The sequence below is a fragment of the Felis catus genome, chromosome B1 (assembly GCF_018350175.1).
Source record: "Felis catus isolate Fca126 chromosome B1, F.catus_Fca126_mat1.0, whole genome shotgun sequence".
In the NCBI taxonomy this organism is placed as follows: Eukaryota; Metazoa; Chordata; class Mammalia; order Carnivora; family Felidae; genus Felis; species Felis catus.
Genome location: NC_058371.1, coordinates 163,143,273 through 163,167,384, shown reverse-complemented (window position 1 = coordinate 163,167,384; position 24,112 = coordinate 163,143,273). Strand labels below are relative to the sequence as shown.

At 45.0% G+C, this 24,112-nt stretch overlaps 1 protein-coding gene across 3 annotated transcripts in view; it reads right to left on the bottom strand.

Annotated features, from left to right (window-relative positions):
- Positions 1-2,564: 2,564 nt before the first annotated feature.
- The window catches only part of USP46 (ubiquitin specific peptidase 46), a 60,329-nt gene continuing 38,781 nt past the window's right edge, over positions 2,565-24,112 (bottom strand). For 2 of the 3 annotated variants that reach the window (XM_023253109.2, XM_023253110.2), the window contains exons 5-9: positions 21,500-21,576; positions 12,919-13,002; positions 10,660-10,857; positions 7,429-7,507; positions 2,565-6,392 (exon numbers count right to left, since the gene is read on the bottom strand). In XM_023253109.2, the coding sequence (XP_023108877.1) occupies positions 6,291-6,392; positions 7,429-7,507; positions 10,660-10,857; positions 12,919-13,002; positions 21,500-21,576 (540 nt within the window). In that variant the 3' untranslated portion in view covers positions 2,565-6,290. The remainder of the gene's footprint in view (positions 6,393-7,428; positions 7,508-10,659; positions 10,858-12,918; positions 13,003-21,499; positions 21,577-24,112) is intronic. The other variant, XM_023253111.2, reaches the window with a different exon arrangement.

The window sequence follows — 24,112 nt, the reverse complement described above, 5'->3', positions numbered from 1 at the left end:
CTTACAACGCGGATATGCGACGCCAGGGTCATCAATAAAAACTTTATCATGAATGATCGTGTGGGGAATGAGCACAAAATTAGGAATCCTTTTTACAACATTTAATGTCGTTTCTGACTCTGGTGTCTCACAACCAAAACGGAGCTTTTCATTTGTTTGTAGGCTCCTACCTAATGTGCTTTGCTCAAAGCACTTGTAAAACAGAAGGGAACTTGGGACGCATGGGTGGCTCAGTTGGTTTAGCGTCCAATTCTTGATGTCGGCTCATGTCATGATCTTGCAGTCCTGGTATCGAGCCCCACGTTGGGCTCCACGCTGAACACGAAGCCCTGCTTGGAATTCTCTCTCCCTCGCTCTCTGTCCCTCCCCCACTTGTGTTCCCTTGCTCTCAAAATAAATAAACATTAAAAAAATAATAAAACATAAAGGAACTCAAAAAAGGGAACACAGTTGATAAGTCAATAAAGTCATTAGTCGCATAGCTTAGAAACTCTCCTGCCCTGATTGGTCTTGCTAAGTTCAGACAGGCTCCAATTACTTGGTAATAATGTAAAGGGATTGTTTACCTTATTCAAAAATCCTCTGTTAAGACTTTCAAAATTCTGGCTCTTTTGACATGAAATTAAGAGGCAAAACGTTCAAGTCCATTGCTGCAACATAACAGATTTATACACTGGTTTTAAAGATGTGCTGGGACACCTGGGTGGCTCAGTTGGTTGAGTGTCCAACTTTGGCTCAGGTCATGATCTCACGGCTCTTGAGTTCGAGCCCCGCATCAGGCTCTGTGCTGACAGCTCAGAGCCTGGAGCCTGCTTCCGATTCTGTGTCTCCCTCTCTCTCTGCCCCTAGCCCACTCGCATTCTGTCTCTGTCTCTCCCAAAAATAAACAAACATTAAAAAAAAAATTAAAGATGTGCTGTCCCTCCCTCGAAGGCGCAGGCAGAGAGGAACATGGGACTCCGAGGATGGGACCCAGGGGAGAGAGGAACCCGCCTGCCTTATCTAACTGCCCCCCTGCTCCTGGAGACCCAGGCCAAAAGCCAAACTGTGCTCAGTTGTGAATTCCCCTCACACACAGTACTTCCACAATTTCAATCTCTTTTCCACAAATCTTTTCTTTCTGAGGTTATGAGAAAGGAGATCCTCTGTTTCCTCCTTTTGTCCCCCAACTCCCAACACACCTGGCATGTAACAGGTGCTAAATGATGGCTTCATTAGAAATCTCTCCACTGGGGGCATCTCTGGGACAGGTCTAAGTGGTTTATTTTTTTTTTTTTAATTTTTTTTTTCAACGTTTATTTATTTTTGGGACAGAGAAAGACAGAGCATGAACGGGGGAGGGGCAGAGAGAGAGGGAGACACAGAATCGGAAACAGGCTCCAGGCTCTGAGCCATCAGCCCAGAGCCTGACGCGGGGCTCGAACTCACAGACCGCAAGATCGTGACCTGGCTGAAGTCGGACGCTTAACCGACTGCGCCATCCAGGCGCCCCGTAAGTGGCTTGTTTTTAGTACTATCCCACAATCAAAACCTTCCCTACTTAGCAGATATTATCTTCATGTAAATAGAAGGCAAAGGGAGACTTCTTTCTCTGTTAAAGGTGTTTTAGGTACCAAAATACAGAAATGGAGGATAAATGGAGAACACTCCTTATTCCCCAGGAACTGGGTTCCTCTGGCGGCGACAGACCTATCCTACAGACCCCATTTAACAGTTGGCCAACACCAGGCCTAGAAAAGAAAAAGGCTTGCCGGAGGTCTTTCCTTCCTACAGCCTTCATGGAGGATACAGATGACTTTCCCACAAGCCTCTGTTGTTCCAGCTCGGTCACTCAGCTGACTCGACCTGAGAGAAGAGGGACAGAAGCTGAGAGACTGAATGGCACACTGTCCCACTCTTGGCCTGTGGGTTTGCATTTCTCATAATTGGGCCCAGACAGATGCATTCAGATGACAAGTTCCTGCCCACAGGTGGCCCCTTGAAGTGACTGGCTGGGGGCGGGGGGCTGGGGTGCGGTGGGGAAGCCTTGAGCTTTTTAACAGCAACCTTGAGTCTGGGGCTGGAAGCCACATACTTGCCCCTACTCTGGCAGGCCAGTGTAGGCAGTGGTGTGCACCCCGCTGGGGTCCCTCCCACCTCCGCTTGGAAACCACCTAGAGGTCCGGGGCTGGCTGTCACTACAACAGGGCCAGGGCCACACTGCCCGCTCTTGCCTAGAAGCCAGAAGCAGGAAGCTACTTTCTTACTTAAGGAACGGATCTTTTATTTCCTAACTGGGAAAGGACGTGTTGATATGCAGAGTCCCAGCTAAGGAATTCACTGTGATGCCTAATATACCGCCCCCAATTCACCCCACCCCCTCCCCACTGATACCCTCAATTTGCTATTCCCCAAATACAGGTTTCTGGATTACTTCTGTTGATCTTTTTTTACTCGGCGCAAGGGATGAGTTACCTCCAGAACCTTGACAGTGGCATTGCCTTTATACGTCACAATGACCAGAATGTTCTATACATTTCCACCGCTTCAAAATTACATTTGGAATGATTAGCCAGACATGAGACTTGCCAATAACTCACATTTTATAAAAAAGGATTTTAAGTCCATGTGTGTAACATTACCAAGATATAATTCTCCGGGAAGGGAATTCCTATTTTATTTATTTATTTTTTTTGCAAACAATTTTAGAGGCAGGGTGTTAAACTGATTGAAATTTCACAAGATTGACATTATTGCTTAAAGTGCTTGACTTGGTTACAAAAAAAAAAAAAAAAGATTAAGGTACAGATCATTTTAAATAAAAACTAAACTTGTTTTCTTTAGCAACAAAATGAAATGAATGCCACACAAATACAGTAACTATTTTGGTTACAAAGAAATGGAAGCCCAAAATAAATTAATGTAATACTGGAAAACAGAAATTTAATTAGGCAGAAAAGTAGGAAATAATTTTCCCTGACCCATGCCATTTACATGAGTTAATCACAATAGTGCCGATAAATGCCTTGACCATATAATAGCAAATGAGGGCAAAACATTTAGTGCACAATATTTTAATACACGTGAATATACAAAGTTGATCAAAATGCAATGTTTAAAGATAAAATCCATCTGTAATAAAGCTACACTCCAATATCTAAAATAAGCCCTAAGCTCCAGTTAGAACATAGTTCATTGTTAGGCATGCCCATGAAATTAAGCATATCCATGAAAATAAATGCATAGGGACCACTCCTGTCATTTTTTTTTTTTTCCCATTTCACCTGAAATCCAAAATATACCAGGCGGTAAAACCAAATATGACTGGCTTCCGAGTCAAACCAACACCCTCCTGCGTTGCGTTCCTTGGCTCTCTGAGAACCAGTCCATTCGATGTTGCCTTGGAAGGAAAAATGCATCCACGGAACAGGACTGGATGTCAGCTCATTTTGCCAAAAAGCGACTTTTAAACAAATGCCTTTTTAGCAAACTGTACCATAATCTAGACGCTCGGCCAGTAAGCCACCAATAAAGCAAATACTCTTCTCTTCTCTAGGTGTAAAACACTGTAACTTGTTTTAAAACCCTGCAGCAGTTAAAAGAAATACAGCAGGCCTACTCACTCCTGCCAGAAAAGGACCCACAAAAACCCTGCCATTTGAGGGAATATTGCTGAGCCTTTGTGCTATCGTTCACCTCAGAATGGTCTCACCTACCTCACACCATTCCCTGCCCTGCACGAACGATGAACAAGGGTGAGAGAGAAAGTGTTTGCATGCTACTGTCTTTACATAAAGTGAAATGATTCTGGGGAAATGTAGCTGCCTAGTGTTTGTTCCATTTACTGAAGAGGAAAGAAATTACCAGATAGCTCAAAGTTTAAAAGCTGTGATGGAGTGTTGGTGGATAAGTGTGTTTTGGTCTTTCTCCAAGCTTCTTCTCCTGCATCACACAACCATTTTAATGCCTTCGCATTTTATCTTCCATACTTGTTTTTATTCCTAAACTCTATCCATGAATTCAGAATTTTAACTGACCCTTTCAATTACTTCTGTTAAGTCACTGGGAAAAACTCTTCACACATACAGACCAAAAACAAAACAAAACAAAACAAAACAAAACACCCAAAACCAAACCAAACAAAACAAAAAAATCCAAACAAACAAACAAACCAACAAACAAAAACAGTAGTGAATCTGTGACTTAGCATTTAGATGTTACCTCTGTAGGCTTCCAATTGAAACTTTCTTTCTCTAACAAATTAGCCTCAAGAGTCATTCCAAAGATAATTTTAATAGTTTTTCTTATGAACCAGCTCCAAATATATTAGATATGAACCATCATTTTTTAAAAAAAAACTTTGCAACCTACAGTCAAATATATGGGTTATATATAGTACAAACAGTTCCTCGGATCAGTTGCCTTCAATTGCAAAGCGTCTCCTCTTAAAAACGGAATAAATACTCACCTTCCAGGTAAGTGATTACTGCATATGTTTCATGAGGAAAAAAAAAAAAGACAAAATATTTATAAATATGAATTTGCCTCTAAATAAGGCAAGGTATATTTTCATCACTTGTATAAAATAACGTGAAGATCACCCTGTTTTTGTCTTCTCCAGTGAAAAGTAAACCATTTCACTTCAAGCATGAACAAATGAAGTGTTGGCATGCTTATTTAAGTTCTGAGCAATAAACAGTTCAAGATATCTTAAAGACAAGAAATCCAGTTTTCATCTAGATAAAGTGCTATGCTCTTAATTGTTACAAAATGGCTGCTAACGTTTCCAATTTCAATTTGAGTTCACATTATGCCAAACATTTGCATGTTCATTCGCCGATTTATTAGGTAACAAAATAGTATGTTCACAGTATCTTAGAAGTGTATGGAAGTCAACCGACTTCCCAAAGGAAGCCAAGATCTATGCCTCATAGTATTTGTAAGAATCCAAAAACCAGCTCAACAGCAAAATGCCAAATTGACCCTTTTAATAAAAGGTACCAATACTCAAGTGATCTAATAAATACATACATAACAAAAGTGAAAAAAGTAAAAGTAACTACAGTGAGATGAGGTTCTTCCAAAAAACGGTCTTGTCACGCGTTCTAGGAGTCTGAGCCAAAGAAAAGTTGCCATTTTGTTCATTCCTCCGCCCACCCGCTCCCACTTCCTTTGACCCACCTTCACCCCCAGCTGACTCCAGTGGTCCCTCTGGGGAAGGTTCCTTATTAGTCCTGGGACTCGCCAGCGCCTCAGTCAACAGACTGAAATGTTAAAAGGTGAACAGCTGTACAATGCGGCCAATGGTGGTGACACGGCAGTGTCTGGGTCCTTCCTGACCGAGAAGGTGGTGGGTACTGACTGGCTAAGGAGAGCTGTGCCGGAAGCAGTCACCACGGTAGCTCAGCCCTGCGGCCACAGCCTGCAGAACACCAGCCGGCCCGGGCGGATGCCTTGGAAAGCTTAGCAGCGCCAGATAAAGGACAGATACAACTCACAGGACCTTACGGAAGTAGAGCATCACTAAAAACAAATGGCGCAGGGGTATCTTCCTGAAACGTGGTTTTGGTAGAAAGGTAAGAAAAGTTAAGTTTTCACTGTCCACAAAAGCGTCCTCCTCTGGGCTCTGCCTGCCCTGAGCTCCGTGCCTTCTTAGCCTCTGGGGTCCTAACGGCGGCGGGCGGCGCGGGGAGCACAGCCCCAGGCAGGCGCTAGCCACCGTGAACAGCTTCTCTCCACCCTGTTCCACCTGGAGGATGATTTTAGTATTGAGGTTACTCACTTTTAAACGTTTTCACTTGCACAAACTTAAAGCTATAGCTGCAGCCCTAACAGGTGAACTTCTACCCGATTCTGTCCTTGCGTCAGAAAAGAGGCAGGGAAGCTACAAGTGGGTAGCAGTGCTTCCCGGGACAAGTTAAAGGAATGCATTGACATGAGATCCCGGAAGCCACTTGGGACGTTTAGCAGGGACCCAAAACAGACTGTAGACCTTCCCGTAGGAAATGTCACTCTAATTGAGCCAGACGTAGCCGGTGGCGTAGCGTTTCCCCAATCCTAAAATTAGCAACTGTTACTCATACAAATCTTACTACAATCTGATTGCAGTTAACTCTACCTCAGACTAAAATAAAACCACAAGTAGTGCTGCATGTAAAAAACCAAAGGGAGAGAAAGTCTAACCCAGCCAGACCATTACACTCGGCGTAGTACCACTGGCGGGGCCACTGGGGAGGAAAGTCTGCAGAGAAACCAGGGAATAGTGCCGTGAACAGTTCCCCCCATGTGAACTCGTCCCACAGTTCTTCAAGTTATTCTCTTGACTGATAGAATAAAATATATCCGGACTCTGAATTTTTTGATATATCTGACGTCAGGCCATAGAATTCTTCAATAGCTTGGGCATCTATTTTCTGCAATAAGAGAAAGAAAACAATACAACTGTTCAATGGGATGACTGAGAGAAGGGAAGAAAAACAAATGGAATGAACAAGAAGACTGAAGCAAACACTGCTACAAAATCACAACTGGGAACTTTCGACAGCAAACAGCTAATTCCACAGACCTGGCAATGGAGCATGATTACATACATTGCAAATCCTGGAGGAGGGAGGCCAGCCTTCAAGCCATCGGCAAACATATGTGGGCATGCTTTGAAGCAGCCAGGACGCCCGTCTTTCAAATGGTAAACTGGGGGGTCTGGGGAATAACCTTAATTCTTGCAGGTCGTCAGACTTCATTCCCATTAGTGTCACCCTCTGAGCTAAAACGGACCCTGTCTGAGTGTGGAATTCTCTCCGGCTAGTATTCCTTTACAACAAAATCAATATATGGGAACACTTGAGTGTAATATAAAGATTTCCAGGTCCAACAGACTGAAAACATATTTTTAAATATCAATCCATACAAGAAGAATCTGGCATAATGAAAGAGTGCTTACAGAGCTTTTTATTAAGTTTATTATTGGGCTGTGTGCTGACAGCTCGGAGCCTGGAGCCTGGAGCCGGATTCTGTGTCTCCCTCTCCCTCTGCCCCTCCCCTGCTCGCACCCTGTCTGTCTCTCTCTCCAAAATAAATAAACATTAAAAAAAATTAAAAATTTAAAAAATGAAAATAAAGAGTTTATTATTTGGTCTGTAGTAGAGAGGGCTTTAGTCACAGTGGAAAATGAGACTTACATATGAATACGGTTTCAGGGGACAAAGAGATCCCACATCTATGGCTGATCAGTTAACAAGAACGCAGTTAACTCATTAGTCCCCAGTCACACCCCTTTCTGCCTTTCTATAGAGAATAAAGAACAGCAGAATTTAGTCTTGAGAGAAATGTAAATGGTTTTTAAGCCAGGTTATGGGAAAACAGGCCTATTTTAGGAAATGTCCGCACATACACGTTCCCCCAAATACAGTCTACGCTGCAGCCCCATTATAGAGTAATCTGCATACCAACCTCTACAATGTCATCATCAAACAGAAGCCAGAAGCCATGACTCTTCACAATAGTAATATAATGCCCACGATTAGGACCACTGGAAAAGAACAAACACAAGTTATCAAGTTAACATTAACTTCTTTCAAAAACTAGGTACTTCTTTTTAGGCAGTGATCTACCTGAACAACCTCTCTCAGCAGGAGAATGGGTGTAGGTCACGTCTATATCTACATTTATTTGGCCACAATTTATGGAGGAAGACCCACGTGGTGGTGCTGTGGTGAGCATAAAGGAATCTTCTGCAAAGATGCAAAAAAGTCAGGCTTCTAAAGACCCACGGTCCAGTGGGGAAAGCAGATATTCAAATTCAACAAATATAAATGAATAATTACCGTACACCTACTATGTGCCAGACTCTCTTCTGGCCGTCAGACAAAAAAGCAGTGAAGAAAACAGTGTCCCCACTTTCTTGGGATGAGGGCTGGAGAGGCACTGAACAAACTAAAATAGATTTCAATGTATACTAAGTGTGATGAAGGGGCGCCTGGGTGCCTCAGTCAGTCTAGTGTCTGCCTCTTGATTTTGACTCAGGTCACCATCTCACAGTTCGTGAGTTTGAGCCCCGCGTCGGGCTCTGCACGGACAGTCAACGCAGAGCCTGTCTGGGATTCTCTCCCTCCTTCTCTCTCTGCCCCTAGCCCCTCCCTCTCGCTTGCTCTCTCTCAAAATAAATAAGTAAATCAACTTTAAAAAAAAAAAAAGTGCCATGAAACATAAAGCAGAGTAAAGCATGGTGAGTGACAGAGGGAAGTACTATTTGATACACAATGGTGACAGTCCTCTGCTAACCCAAGATCTGAGCAGAAGGAACTTTCCCTGAGAGACGAGGTGATGGTGACGAGCCATGTGATCATGTGATGGAAGTTTACAGCAGGTGCAAAGGTACTGGGCATGGCAGGGGTGGGGGGTGGGGGGTTCCTGCGGGGTTCACTGAAGAGCAAGGAAGCCTGAGCCCAGTGAGCCAGGGGGAGGGGAGAAGGAGGCCACAGAGGTGGGGCATGGGGTATCGTGGTTCGGATTTTGGACTCCACGGTGAGTCAGTCAGGAAGACACTGGGGAACTCTGAGGAGTGGCATCATCTAAGTTTTAGAAATATGTTAAACTATAATATAGAATAACACGTGCTCAAAGGAAAAGGTATGTATCACATAATATGGGAAAAAGTGGAACTACACAGCTGTTACTATTAGTTAGATCTGCACGACTGAGGGAATTTAACCCCAAATCTAGAGTTCCGTTTTGTTTTTTCAGTGTACCACTAAAGTTCAAAAGCCAAATTTGCCTTTGTTTTCTGTCTTTTTTTTTTTTTTTTAATTTTTTTAAGTAACCTCTGTGCCCAATGTGGGGCTCGACTCACAACCCAAAGACCAAGAGTCACATGCTGTACCGACTGAACCAGCCAGGTGACCCTGTCCGCTTTCTTTAAGTACAAGACGAGCCACGCGAACTGTTCTTGCCTTTCTCCGACGCCATCCAGCCACTCTCTCCCCTCCCTGGGCTCTGGACCCCTGGTTTCCCGTTCTTCACACGGCAGGCCTCTGCCCTTAAGACACTCTGCCTGAAATGATCCTCTTCCGATGTGGGCCTTCCTGGCTCATTTTAGCCCTTAGGCCTCAGCCCCGATGTCACCTTGGTAGCTTCGCTTCACCAGTCCCCATCCCTGAAGAGGAACCTTCAACTGCTCTCTCTCAGCGCCCTGTTCATTCCTCATAGCGTTCCTCAAACTCGAAGTCATCTCCCAGTGCTTTTGTTTTGGTGCTGACAGGCGGTGTGCTTACTTGCTAATTATCTATCTTTCTCGCCAGAGGCTCAGCTTCATGAGAACAGGGCCCGTGGATCTTCATCACTGTTCTACCTTCAGACTCTGCTACGAACCCAAGAAACAAGGGTTCAAAGAATAACTGCAGTCGAAATCAGAGAATGAGACCGCACCAGCTGCATCCATGGGCCAGGAGGTCCTGGCGTGGATGAGGGAACGCTCAGCTCCCCAGCCTCGGAGATCCCCAGCGTCCACGGCCCAGAGCCACCTGATCCCCATGTGCAAGGCCAGCCCTGCTCTGTGTAGGAGGACAGTCCTGTCTCTAGTGGGGAAGAATTTAATGAATGCTAGTTAGTAGCACGTGTGACTCGGCACCAGTTGGCCCTCGCTGCCAGGGCCGCTCTGACCTTGAGCCCTCATTACAGAAAGTCACTATTCTGCAACCCAACCTCACTTGTCCTCCAGGTCCCCTATAGGGGTCGCTGCCTTATCCTCACCAATGCTCTAGGGATTAGTCATCACCCACAGAGATCCGTACTGAAAACGTGTATATACTTCTGAGCACCTTCTGTCTCCCCATCACCTGCCCACATCAGCCCACTGCCCGCCTCGGCCACAATGCCCTCCAGGTACCGGGCTCTGCCAGCCCTAAGACCTTCCAGTTCCTGCCAGGAGGTCCCACCCAGCATTCACAGCTAGTTTCCAGATCACGAGCCTCGTGCGTTCTTTAGAAAAATAACTGGTGGAATTCCTCTTCAGGAAAACCACAGAGCTGGCTTATAACCGACCAAAACACAGAACACTGGGAATGTAAGAAAGGATCCTGTGACTTCAGGTCCGCTCTGCATGGGACAAATAAGGTGCTTCAGAGGCGAAGCATCCGCCGCCGTGCAGGGGGAAAAGGAAATCAGTCTGCTCCTCTGCGTGGAACCACGCATCCTCTTGTTATGGTCTGTGCACCAAAATCCAATCCAGGCAGATGGAGAGGAAAATAATCCTGCTCGGTGACACACCCCTACCTAAAACCCAGAAGGGCAGGGGAACGACAGAACCCAAATCTCTTCCAGCTGAGCAAAGGATAACAAACAGGTGTATTTTCAGTGGACTTTTCCATGCTTGTATCTATAGCTATAGAAGAAAAAAATATCTGCTCAAAGGACTTTCAGCAAAACACTTTTCTTCTCCGTATCTAGGAGCCTTCTCTCTTACTCTCTTTTTTCCGGTTGGGGAAGGGCTAAAAACTGCATGAAGAGTATCCTGAAGAGTACATTCTGGATTTATTTTGAGATGATAGATAAGAGCCTGGAAGACATTCTCAGAAGTCCCATTACTACGGAGTCTCACAGCCCAGGAAAGGCATAGCTGCCTCCGTTTCGGCACCCTTCTCGCGTGCACCCCGCCGTGCGCCCCGCTTTTCCGCCTGCCCTCACCTGCCACAGTGAACCACCACAGCGACCAGGTCGTACATGCGGTCCAGGTTCACGGCGTCGCTGGAGGTGTTGAAGAGCCGGAGCTCCAGCGGGAAGACCACCCGGTAAGACAGCTTGGTGTACCTGTGCAGCTGTTCCATGTACTTGAACCGCTTTAGGTGCAGGGCCAAAATCATGGGCAGCTTTTTTACTCTCATCCTAAGAAACCACGAAATAGAAAAGAAGTTGTACCCCCTAAGAGCTGTTGGGGGGCAGAATACACTGCTGCCACACAAATGGAGAGCAGAAGGGGTCTAACAGACTTCAGGTCGGCAAGTAACCACACCGCCCGCAAGAATAAAAGGATGCTTGCACACATACAGCTGGTCAACCTGCTTGCTCGGCTAACCGGGCACAGCCAGCAGGAGAGGAGGGCAACAGCAGCTCTGTTCCTCTCTGGCCAAAGGAGACAGTCCTGAAGTTTTGTACCAATGCAAATACGGTGTGCAACTGCTCTCCATTACTGCCCCCTGCCTTCCAGAAAGGAACAGTATTTGGACAGCCACACCCCCCCTCCACCCCGCCTGGAGATAACGGAGAGGAGGGGTGACCACTTTTGGGAAGAGGACAAGCAGAAGGCTGCAGTATGGACTTCTGGGGTCTGAGGACCACGGGGGGCGCTTGGGGAAACCAAGCACGCTGGGCTCACGCTCACTCACTCTTGTGTCGGTCCCTCCCCCCGTCTAGCTCTTGGTTTCCCCACTCGTAAAATGTAGGGGTTGGCTTAAGGGCCACACTTCCCAAACTGGGCTTGTGGAGCACTGGAGACATCAGCAGAGGCGGGGCTCCTGGGGCCAAGTTTGGACAGCTACTTTCTATTTCAAAGTTCCTCCCTGTGCACTGGCAGAGAGGTTCTGAGAAATCCTACAGTAAAGGAACTGTTCTCTTTTGTCTGATGTAGCATTTCCCAAACTTACATGAACACAGAAATCTTTTTTCACTAGGTGACCATTAATATTCCTTGGTAAAAAAAAAAAAAAAATTCATAAAAACAATAGTTTATGGAGACAACTCTGCTGGAATAGAGATCTTTGGTCCCCTTCCGGGACCCCCATTCTAGGAATGCCCTGAGTCAGTGTCAATGCTATTCAGCATGCACACATTTTCAATGCATATTATTTGAAAAGGACAAATTTTAAGAGACTGTTGTTCAGGAATCTATTGAGGTAAAACCCTGTTCGTAAAAATAAGCAAAATAACGTCTGCAGAAACAGAAGAATCATGGGAAGCCTGATATTTTACAGGAACACACAGTATTTTAATGAACATGCCTTCATGCCATATAGGAAGGCCTGGGCTGGCCTTGGGTTGACTGAGATTGTAAGGACAGGGAGAAGTGAGCTCCCCTGAGGACTCACAAAAGTTAACCAGCTATCACTCCACTCCCATCTGCCACAAGGAGTCACCTTTTGTAAGTTTTGATGCAGCAAGGAAAGATGTGCATGTCTAGGGGGGAAGAGCAGGGAAGGCTGAGCAGAGAAATGATTTCAACCTCAGCTCAAGACCCCTGAAGGTTTTAGATGGCGGTAATGAGCTTCTGTGAGCTATTCTGAATATTCCACAACCATGGGCAGGGTAAATTCAATTCATAGTAAGGCTTCACGGGATAATTAAAATGTCAAATTTCTTGGCTTCCGGGGGCAGATAACAGAGAAGCACTGATTTGCACACATTGTCCAGGGGCTCTAACTTGCTGGTGCTGGTAAAAAGGCAACCATGGATCCTGTATCAATTCAGAATGTGATGCTTCTTATCACCTATCCATGCAACTGATGTGTTATTGATTTCCTCGTGTTTCCACATTAAATCATTAAGTTTTTAAACCTCTTGTGCCTCTAAATAAGAAGTTCCAATATGAAGTAACAATTCTACTAGATATCTACTATGTGTTCTACTCTATGCTAAATCCTTTTTATAATCTGTCTTTAATCACAAGAAAATAGTAATTATATCTGACCACCACTCATTAACCCAGCATAGTATCTGATACACAGCACACAATAAATATTTGCTGAACGAATGAATGAACAAATGATCAAATGATCAGACAAATGGACAACTTTCCAAGGCAGGCACTCTTATCTTAGTTTATCCAGGGAGGAAGGCAATTGACTTCTTCAAAGCTACTTGGCCACGAGCCCAGAGAACTGGGATTCAAAATCAGGTATGGTTCCTTCCCTCAAAACCAAGCCACCCTCTGGGCTAAACCCTTTTACACACCTTTTCTGGGCCTCCTGTTTGCTGCAGCACGTTTCACAATAATATTTCTGTTCACTACACAGCGTTTCCGTGTTGCTGAAGTCTCTGCAGAGAAAAATATTTTCAAGTCAAAAAACAGTCCAAAATGTACTTAGTATCCATCATGTTTTAAACCCTTTATCACCTGCAGGGTAATTTTTAAGTGAATGCAGGGAAAGAAGTAATGAGAAAAGACTTTTCTTATGAGTAGGGGCTATGACTGCCATTACAGCATGTCTGCTGGACTGGGTTATGGTTTCACCTTTGGAGATTTCCAAGGATAGCTTTATTAAGTGGGACACAAATAGATATAGAGTTTCCAACTGATTAAAAAAATACCAAGTTTTAACAAGACTACCTATAAATTGGAGATTAAAAATTATAACAGAAAATACTATTGTAAACGTCCATCGTTACACTGTAAGTCAGGTCCAAAAACCTCAATCACATAAAATGCAAGGTGACATTATTGTATAGTTAATGAAAAACAGGGTATCTCAGGAGTCTGTATTTTCTAAGATCACGAAAGTAGAGATAATGAAATTTAAATCACATACAACTGCCCTTATATTGAACTAAGAAAATCCCAAATTAGCAGGAGATGCCAGCTTTCTACAATCCCCAGCTCCCCGACCCCCCCACCCCCCCCACCCCCCGGCTCCTTTTGAGAACAAATGTCATTGTGATGTTATATCTGTATTCACCCCTATCATGAGACTTACTGCACTACTTATAAGTTTTCATTTTTTAAATGTCATGGCTTTTCATTCTTTTCTGGTCATTGAGATTCTACTTAACATTCCTGTGGTACCGCTTCAAAGGCTGAGAAGAACATCCAGAATATAATAATACCCTAGAGTCCTGAGAAAGCCTGTGATGTTTCTTTATTCATAGGGAGTATCCTAGCACCAGAATGATCAGATTTTATTAAACAGAAAGTGTTATTTACATGGTGTTATGGACTCACACACATAAACAGAGCTTACCAAAAGAAAACATAGATTGCTCATTTATTCACTACTCAAATGTTTACTGACAGCACTCTGGGCTTGGTGCTAGGGGTTCACAGAGGCACCTGCCCTCACACTGCTCACAGTCTAACACGCACACATGCGAGCGAGCCGCCTAAGTGTTCAGTGCAGGTCAACAAGTCATTTCAGGGGCGCCTGGGTGGCTCAGTCGGGTAAGTGTCCGACTTCAGCTCAGGTCGTGATCCCAAGGTTTGCGAGTTCAAGCTCCGTGTCAGGCTCTTTGCAGTCATCAAAGAGTCTGCTTCAGATTTTCTCTCCCTCTCTCTCTGTCCCTCCCCCACTCATTCTCTCTCTCAAAAATAAGTAAACATTAAAAAAGAAAAATCATTTCAGGGGCACCTGGTTAAGTGTCAGACTCTTGATTTTGGCTCAGGTCATGATCTCACAGTTTGTGAGATCAAGCCCCAAGTCAGGCTCCACCCTTGTGGTATCTCTCTCTCTCTCTCTCTCTCTCTCTCTCTGCCCACCCCCCCCCCCCCACCATCTCTCTCTCAAAAAAGAAAAAATAAGAATTTCATACAGTTCTCCTGCCTAAAATGCTTCAACAGTTCCTTAGTGCAATTCAGAATGAAACTCGAATTCTTTGCCATGGCCAGTAGGCCCTCAGTCCCCATACCCCTAGCTGTTCTGACCTCATCTCCTACCCTGCCTCACCTCCTTCATCCGGCTTAGGCCACACCAGCAGCTTTCTCCTGTCCCTCCGGAATGCCATACCCTTTCTGCTTCAGGGCTTCTGCAGGTGCTGCTTTCTCTGCACTAACAGCTCATTTCCAGATGCTTCCATGGCTGCCTCTGCTCATTGCTCAGAGCTCAGCACAAATGTCACCTCCTGGGAGGCTTCTTTGTCCACCTTCTCCAAACCCACTCAGCCTCTATCTGGTTTGCAGTCTTGTTTTCTTCTGAGCACTTACCCTTATCTGAAACCATCCTCCTATTTGATTACATGCCTTCCCTCTATGTGGGCAATGACTCTGTCTCACTCACTGCCGCAGCCCCAGCACCCTGCAGAGCACCAATGCAGCAGAGCATTCCATAATATTTGTTGGCTGAGTGAAGACAGAAGCACGTGTATAAAGTCCAGGGGAAAGCACAGAGGAGGGAGAAATGAACTTGGGGGAATGTGAGTTGTTTCCAAGCGGTGATGTGGAAGTCAGGCTCTCGAAGAAGGAAAAGTGTGCAGGTGGGTAAGAGGCAAGCATTCCAGACAGAGGGAACGCTCCAGCATAGGGAGATGGAAGCAAGGTGTGGGTGTGCCTTAGAAGCTGCTGTGGACCCTGTGACTCTGGAAATCCACTGATGGGGCTCAGCAAGGAAAAGATGTAACCAGACAGTGCTTTCTAGAGTAACCATTTCTGGCAGCACTACAGAGGAAGGACAGGAGGTGTCGAGAGGCAAGAAAATGATTTAGAAGACAATTATACTCAAATCTCAGATCTCAGCTGCTCGGTGCGTAATACAGACTCACACTTAACTGAATGAACACAGGCTAACTCCTTTTTATTTTATTTTTTTTTTAAGTTTATGTATTTATTTGGAGAGAGTGTGAGAGCGAGCATGAGGAGGGGAGGGGCAGAGAGAGGGAGAGAGAATCCCAAGCAGGCTCTGCACTGTCAGCGCAGAGCCCGGCGTGGGGCTCAAACTCACAAACCGTGAGGTCATGACTTGAGCCGAGGTCAAGAGTCTGATGCTCAACCAAAGGAGCCACTCAGGCGCCCCCAGACTGACTCTTTAATGAAGTAACTGATGTGAAATCCTTTCTTGGCCTGCACAGGGTTGGGGTGGAATGGGGCTGGGGGAGACAAGGGAGAGGGGGAGGAGGGTATGGGTAGGTGATGGTGGAGGTTCATATCCATGGGATTTCTACCACAGATACAGGTCTTTATCCAGCTCAAGAGCCAGAATAACCAAGGCAAGCACAGCAGTGAATAAGGAATTAAATACTTTCTACTCTTACTTTTCAAAGAAAGTTTTCTGAAGTGACTGCAGACCCACACGAGTGGAAATACAGCAAAAGTTAGTACTTAATATAAAGACCTGATTTAAAATTCACCTCCATCCTGCCACACCCCGGCTGGCTGCGGGCTTACTGCCACGAGACACAGGGCAATGCTTCCGGGGCATCTGTGAGTTGAGAAGTGGAACATGAGGCTACATCAGGGAAAAGGGCTGACCCCAGCAGGAGACTCGGAGGCAGAGCAGGTCTGTCAATAGAGGCTGTACAGTTGTCGGAATCAAAGCAGGCAACAAGGGGTGAGGAAACCTTTCAAGGAGAAAGTCAAAGAGGAGGGAGAGAGGAGAGAGGCCTTTCTGATGCTCAGGATAAATGACCAAAGCACAGAGGTAAGGTTAGGGGAAAGCACAAAACTCTGTATTTCTTTACAAAGAGTTACAATAGCAAGAAAACATCGTTCAGAAATACACTTTGGAAATGAATCTAGTAAGAAATAGAAGTCTTTATAAAGACAACTATGAAATTCTAGAAAAATGTATGAAAGAAAACTTGAAAACCTGAAGAAAGACTATGTTTCCGGGTGGAAAGACTGTTGTAAAGACAGCCGTTGTGTCCAAGGTTATGTCCATGTTTGACACGTTTTTTAGTACAGTCTTAACTTTTCCACTCAATGCAATAGTTCAGAAATTGATTTTTTTTTTTAATTCTCAAACAACACTTCCCGATAAGTGTCCTGTCATGATCCCCACAGAAAAGGTTACCCTGTAGAAGAGTTAGCCCAGAGCAGCTCCAGGCTGTGCCTGACCTCCCAGGAGCCAAGGGGATCAAGCCACACCTGTAACCTATTTCCTGGTGCACACCAGCTGGGAAACTTTGTTCTGGGGTTGACATCGGCAACATCAGCGGTTCTCCGAGCTGCCCATTAGAGTTACCCGGGGAGCTTTCGAAACACACTCAATGCCTAATTCCTCCCCCAGGCCCCCACTGGATTACACCAGAATCTCTCCAGGTAGAATCCAGGCATTATTGTTCTTAAAGTTTCCCTTTAAGAATATGCTTCGAAGTCTGAGAGCCACTGTGCTCTGTGCTTTGTATACCTTAACATGCACTTGAATCACATGGAGATCCTGTCAAAATGCAGATTCTGGCTCATTCATTCATTCTTGGGGGAGACCTGAGATGCTGTTCTAATGAGATCCCAGGTGATGTCAATGGTGCTAGCCCACAGACCACTGTCTGAGTAGCAAAGATTTAGAGCAGCGGATCTCAAACTTTGGTGGTAGTAGGATCACCGAGAAAATTAATTAAAAACAGTGGCCAAGGCTCACTGAAGTTGCATATGGCCAGGGCCAAATTATGGGAGCAGCCTAAGGGTCCAACGATTGGTGAAGGATAAAGAAGATGTGGTGTGTGTGTGTGTGTGTGTGTGTGTGTGGGTGTGGGTGTGTGTGTATTTCTGCCATAAATATTACTCAGCCATAAAAAAGAGTGAAATCTTGGCATTTGCAACAACATGGATGGAGCTAGAGTGTATTATGCTAAGCGAAATAAGTCAAAAAAGACAAATACCATGTGATTTCACTCAAACAAAACAAAGGAAGGAAAAAAAGACACAACTACAGAGAACAAACTGATGGTTACTAAGGGGAGGTTGGTGGGGGGCTGGGTGAAATAGGTGATGGGGGTTAAGGAGTGCAAGTGTTGTGATGAGCACGGGGTGTTGTGTAATTGCTTAGTCACTATATTGTACACCCGAAACTAATATAATACTAGATGTGAACTATACTGGAATTAAAATTAAAAACTTAAAAAAAAAAAAAAAAGAATATGATGCCCAAAACAAATAAATCATTGTTGGGCCCTGGCTCTGAAAAGAAAAAAAAAAAAAAAAAAAGAGGGAGAGAGAGGCCTGGGTTCACTGAAGTTGAATACTGGCTAGGCCCCCATTTTTATAAACTTCCCCAAGGTGATTTTCATACACACCAAAGTTTGAGAACCAATGAGCAGAGTATTAAAGAAGACTGAAAAAAGAAATCCACAAGAAACACTTAGATGTCAACTATTAGAAAATACTTGGTATCAGTAATAACCCAATACAGGTCAGAGAAACAAAACAGAGAAACCAATAAACAAGCATGCAGCAACGGATGTGTGGTGGGGACAGGAGATATATGAACTTAGTACTTAAAAGAAATTTTCCAAAAGAAGTAGAAAAATAACTCACTTTGGAGAGGATACATTTTTAAAACAGCAACGGGAGAATGAAAAGCTACCTTCCTCCCAGCTGACCTCGGCAGCACTGGAAGAACGGACATTTAATATGAGAGGAGGACAGGGGAAGGGAAAAAAGGTGCTTCAGAGAGTGGAACGTTTCAAGAGAAGGTTTCTGTAAAGGAGCCACAGGGGAGACTAAGGCACTGAAGTGAAAGACAAAAACTACCCAAAAGGCCATAGAAGGGTAATTAAGATAAACTTCACGTATTTGAAGTTTTTGCCTGAGGCCATCCCTGAACTTTTCAAAAGAAGAAAAAACTATCTTGGTATTCACTTCTGATACTGAAGGCTCCCCGGGCCTAAGACAAGGCACTGACATATGAAATATTTGGAATATAGGTCAGTTACAGTATGGATTTAATGGCTTCTGTAGGCCTGTACCCTGAATAGAACCACTATTTATTTCATCATTTCTCTGCAACAAAAGCAGTGAAAACACACTGTAATCGGTCATCTAAAGTCCCTTGAAAGGAGGTGGCAAAGGCCCTACATTCAAATCCTACAATTTTAGGGGTCTTACTTCGGATCAGGTCATGATCTCACAGCTCCTGGGTTCAAGCCCCCCCTCCCCCAAGTGGAGCTCCCAGCTGTCAGCACAGAGCCCACTTCAGATCCTCGGTCCCCTTCGCTCTCTGCCCCTCCCCCACTCATTCTCTCTCTCTCTCTCTCTCTCTCTCTCTCTCTCTCTCTCTCTCAAAAATAAACAAACATTAAAAAAACGTCCTACCATTTTAGCTTGATTTTTAACTTTTTTTTTTGGCCGTCAAAATGAAGGAAAGATAAAATATCAGAAGAGGTGCAAACATAAAAAGAAAACTCATAGTTCTAATTTTAAAAACAAACCTTTAAGAATGCAAACGAAATTAAACCATGAATGGGGCCCAAAAGATCAAGATCTGTAATCATTCCTTCTCCCTTGTCTCAGAAAATGCTAATGATCAGCTGGTATCATTTATTCCCCTAGGGCCTTGGCTCCCCGCTTCACTCCTCTGGGGCAGGTGAGAAAGCCGCCACTCCCAGCACAATACTCTCCAGGAGGGTGAGGGTGGGGGTGGGTGGGCCTGGCAGGGCCTGTCTTCCTGTTGTGGGGGTGATGGCAGGCCTGCCTGTGTGAGGGCAGGTGTGGGGAAGTCAGTCAAGGTCTAGTTTAGGGATGATGTACAATGGCGGCAGGGCAGGCAATTCGGGAATATCAGCCCGGAAAGCCCAATCGGATGGGAATCTAATGTTTAAAAAGGCATTCTGAAGCTATTTCATGCTCATCCATCCCAGCTTTAACGTCTCCAAACACCTCTACATCAGGTATGCATGACTAACATACACATTTCTCAAAATAATAATGATAATAATAGAAACGTAAATCTGGGTTACATTTCTTTATAACAAGGTTCCCCAAAGATTAAAATTATAACTAACAAGTTAGCCCTCCTCTAGCTGGTTGACTGAGATCTCAAAGCTACGGCCACTGCCATCTGCCCTTTTGAGCAGCCCAGGAATTTCTAAGAAGGAAGGGGAAGCAGTCAATCTAAACTCCAAATGCTCCCTAACGCCCACTTGTTTAAAAAAAAAAAAAAAAAAGAGGCGGGGAATGAGGGGCGCCTGGGTGGCTCAGGTGGTTAAGCGTCTGATTGGGCTCAAGTCATGATCTCAGGGTTTGTAGGTTTGACAGCCCTGATTCTGTGGTGACAGCCCAGAGGCTGGAACCTGCTTCGGTTTCTGTGTTTCCCTCTCTCTCTGCACCTTCCCTGCTTGTGGTCTCTCTCCCTCTCAAAAATAAATAAAACGTAAAAAAACAAAATAAAAAGGGGCGGGATGGGCAAGTGATACCTTTCCTCCCAGTCCTTTGTCTGCAACTGACGTTGGCAAAATCATAACTTTCCCCACTCCCTGTGATCATAAGACCTTGGGGAAATAAAAAATGGCTTCTTGTCACAGGAACATTAGGAACCCATGCTATAAACAGAACCATTCAGAAGAAAGAGGCCACCCTGGCCTACAAAACACTTTGCAAATGAAGAGTTAACACACCTGTCCTAGACATCTGGGCCTAAGGCACTTGGACACAAGGGCCGGTGGGCCACACCAACAGGAAGTGCTGGGTAACTGGTCACTCATGGGGGAGCGGAGGGGAACCTGGGGCCCTGGGAAATCAGAAAGCAATCAGCTCCCCACCCGCTCACACAAAACATGAAACCCAGATGAAGCAAGAAACTCTCCCATGTTGACGTTGGTGCCTTTGCCCCGCAAGATGACTTTCTAACAGCCAACCACCACAGCGAGTCCCCTTAACCTATCCTTCTAAAAGGTTCCAAGTAACCTGGACTAACACCTCTGTCACCCAATCACCATTGGTAAAAATCAACAGTGCCTTGTTAGACACTATAAAATGTCTCAGAGCTCTGGGCTCCTGAGCAACGGGGAAGCCTGCCCTGACCACGAGGTCTATCTACACTGGCACCCCCATGACCACGCACTCTGTGGACCTGTTAAATTTCTTCGAGGCACCAATCGTTGCCTGTGGATCCCCCCCAGGATGCAAGTGCTGTGAGGGCCCGGAATGTGTCTGCCACTCACTTCTCCATGCCTAGTGGCTATAGCAGGGCTGGGCTGCTGCTAAGCCCTCCCGACCTACTGAAAACAGGACAGGAAAGAAGGGATGGAGTAGGGAAAAGGGAATCGTGTCTCCGTATCAACTCTGGGCACATTTCCAATGTTCAAGTCAATACACGACACGCATGGAACCCTGGACCTGAGCTGTTCCTGCATTCCAGGCTCGTACCTTCTCTCAACCCTAACAAGGAAGAATTCCTTCTATTAATGATCTCCACAGAATGCCGAAAGGTGGAGGAGAGGCAGTTCCCTTCACCGGTCTCCACTCAAAAGTACATAATTTTTAATATTAGCTTACAAAAAAAAACAAAAAACAAAAAAAAGGGTAACGGTAGGTATGTGCAGCATTTATTAGTTGTGTGATTGTGTCAAGGAGACAAAGAGGAGAGAGAGAGAAACTGATGAAAGCCGAAAGCCCACATCTGTGTTAAAGACTAAAACTTATTTTTAAACTTAATGACTAATGACTTCCACTTGATCCTCTTTCTTCTCAGCAGGATCCTTCTCTAGACCACATATATTTATTTTTAATCTCTCTTGGGAAAGAAGAAACAGAAAATAATAGGATTATATGGGTTTAACAGAAAGGAAGATTACCTCCTGAGGAAATACAGGATTCCCCGCTCCCCCCCTCCCCCCCCACTTATTTACCGGTCTGATCCAAATCTCAGATCACAGTCAGAATTCATGAGGTTACCTCAGACAGTGGGTAATAGATGTATTCTGCTCCACATCGACAGAGAGGTCAAGAAAATCTTCGTCTTTGCTACTAACCTGAAGCAAAATAAGAAAAAAAAAAAAAAGTATTAGGTACAAAATACATAATAGACATAGATAAAATTTTGAATGCTCCTAGGCAACCAAACCCCACGACTGCAGAAACAGCCACGTGCGGTTTTGTACACTCACTGGCAACCAGCTACGCTGAAGACGACCTGGAGAAAATCGCAAATTCTCAATTCACCCACGGTCCCATTCCAGCCTTGATCTAGAACTCTTAGCAGTGAACACTCAACCAGATGTCTCTTCCTCTCTAGTCATTTTCCCCATCATTTCAAAGTAGGAAGTTATCAAATAAACACCCGCATGGCCAAGACTGGCACAATGATAAAAACGGAAATGGAGAAAGGACAAGAGACTTGGAAAACCCCCGGCTCAGACGGTCACCTCTTGGTGAGGCTGTCTGCCAATCCCTTGGAATCACTCGCTCCTGCGCCTCGTCATCCAAACTGTGTCTGGGGCCAGGGAGCCTAGCGTGAGCCGGGCTGGACAGTCACACTAACGGCACGTGCACCTGTCTCGCAGCCTGGGAAGTGGCCATCATTTGCAGAGCCCTGTGCTGTCTGTGGTAACAGCTGGGCCCGGAGCTGGCCGGGGGCCCTGGCTCACACCGGCCCCGTGCTGCGGCCTGCTCTCGGGGGCTGGCTCCCTGGCCCAGCTGTTTGTCAGCCCCTACGGTTCACACCACACCAATCCTGGCTCTCGTACCTATCCAAGCTCACCGAGTAAGTGCTTGCACTTGCCAGAAGTTCACTGGCAGCCTGGCGTTTTACTCTCTGGCAGTGGGAGGAGCAAACTAGCTCAGCAACAACCTTGAAGTGTTCTGCCAATTGGCAACCAAATGAGAAAACACTCCTTTAAGTGTGACATTTACCCTATGACCCAACACTCTACCGCTAGGCCATTCTCTACAGAAATATTCAGAGGGTGGGCACAATCTTTTATATTTCCAGTAGTATACACAAGGAAGGGTATTGAGGCAGGATATGAACTTTCCAGTTCCATATCCTGTCTCTGCCACCATGCAGTGGACGACTTAAGGCCGCTTAGCCTCGGTGTAGCTCAGTTTCCTCATCTGTAAAGTGGGGACAGTAAGAACATCAATTTCATAGGGCTGTCGTAAGGATAAAACAACACACGTAAAGTGCTTTCAGAAGTAAAAGTCGGGGCACCTGAGTGGCTTAGTTGGTTAAGCGTCCAACTCTTGATTCCGGCTCAGGTCATGATCTCACGGTTCAGGAGTTCAAGCCCCACGTCAGGCTCTACACTGACAGCACGGAACCTGTTTGGGAGTCTGTCTCCCTCTCTATCTCTGCCCCTCCCGTGCTTGTGCTCCTTCTCTCTCAAAATAAATAAATAAACTTACAAAAAAAAAACAAAAAAAGGAAACAGTCACTAAGTCGGAGAGTGGTATAAAAATTATAAATGGCCTAACATGGTCTAAGAGCTGGGAAAGGTTTACTGCATGGTGCGTACCACATTAAGTGAATAAGTAGGCTATACTACCATCTATAGGCTAATTCCAATTTTGTATAAAAAAGGCACATATACATCTACACACATATACATGCCCTTCTACATATACACACACTACGTCATTCTGCCCCCCCCCTTTTTTTTTAATGGCACTTGTTACTGCTATGGTAGGATGCATAAAAAGCCCCAGATCTTCACCACTGCCTATACTGGCTTCTTCGCCATATGACTTTACAGATCCTCCCATCAAGAGACAAGCTTCCCTATCCTTGATTCTGAGTTCAGCCATCTGAATGCTTTGGCCAGTGGGATATTAGAGGACACGTTATGAGCAGAAGCTTGAACAAGGACTTATGAAATCGCTCACTTCGTTTCTGTCATCGCCATAAGAAAGATAAGCCCAGGGTAGCCCACCATCCCCAGGAAGAAGATGAGAGACTGACCCCTGGAAGAGAGCTGTTCTCACTAAGGTGCCCCAGACAAGACCAGGCTAGAACAAAACGTGTAGCTAGCCTGTAGACATACAAGTGAGTCAGCTGAAACAGAAACACCCGAGTTCAGCCAGGTCCAGCCTAGATCAGGTGACCCTCAGCCAACCCACAGTTGAATGAATTACAATGAACAAGAGTTGATTTAAGTCTCAGTTTTGGGGTGGTTTGTAACAAAGCAATAGATAACTGATACAACTGTTTCATCACAGTATAAATGTTTTATTTGTATTTTTTTTAATTGTCTGACTCTCCGTCACTAAAATGAAAGTTCAAGACTGGCTCTAGTAATGACTAAAATCTTATGATTTCAACACTCCTCCAGAAAACTCTATAAAGCTCAGAGAACTATAAATAAAAGAAGCTACCTGAAAGTGTTAAGAGAATAAACACAGGGAAGTCCGTACCCGAAGGAAGACAGTTGTATACAATAATAACCTTATGGTTTCACAGCCTTTATCTGGGAAACAAATGCAGTCTGTTTGGTTTTGGAACCAGAAAACTGAATCTGGGAAGCCATGTCTACTGGCAAGAAGGGAATGAGTCTGGGAAGGTATCCCCGCCTC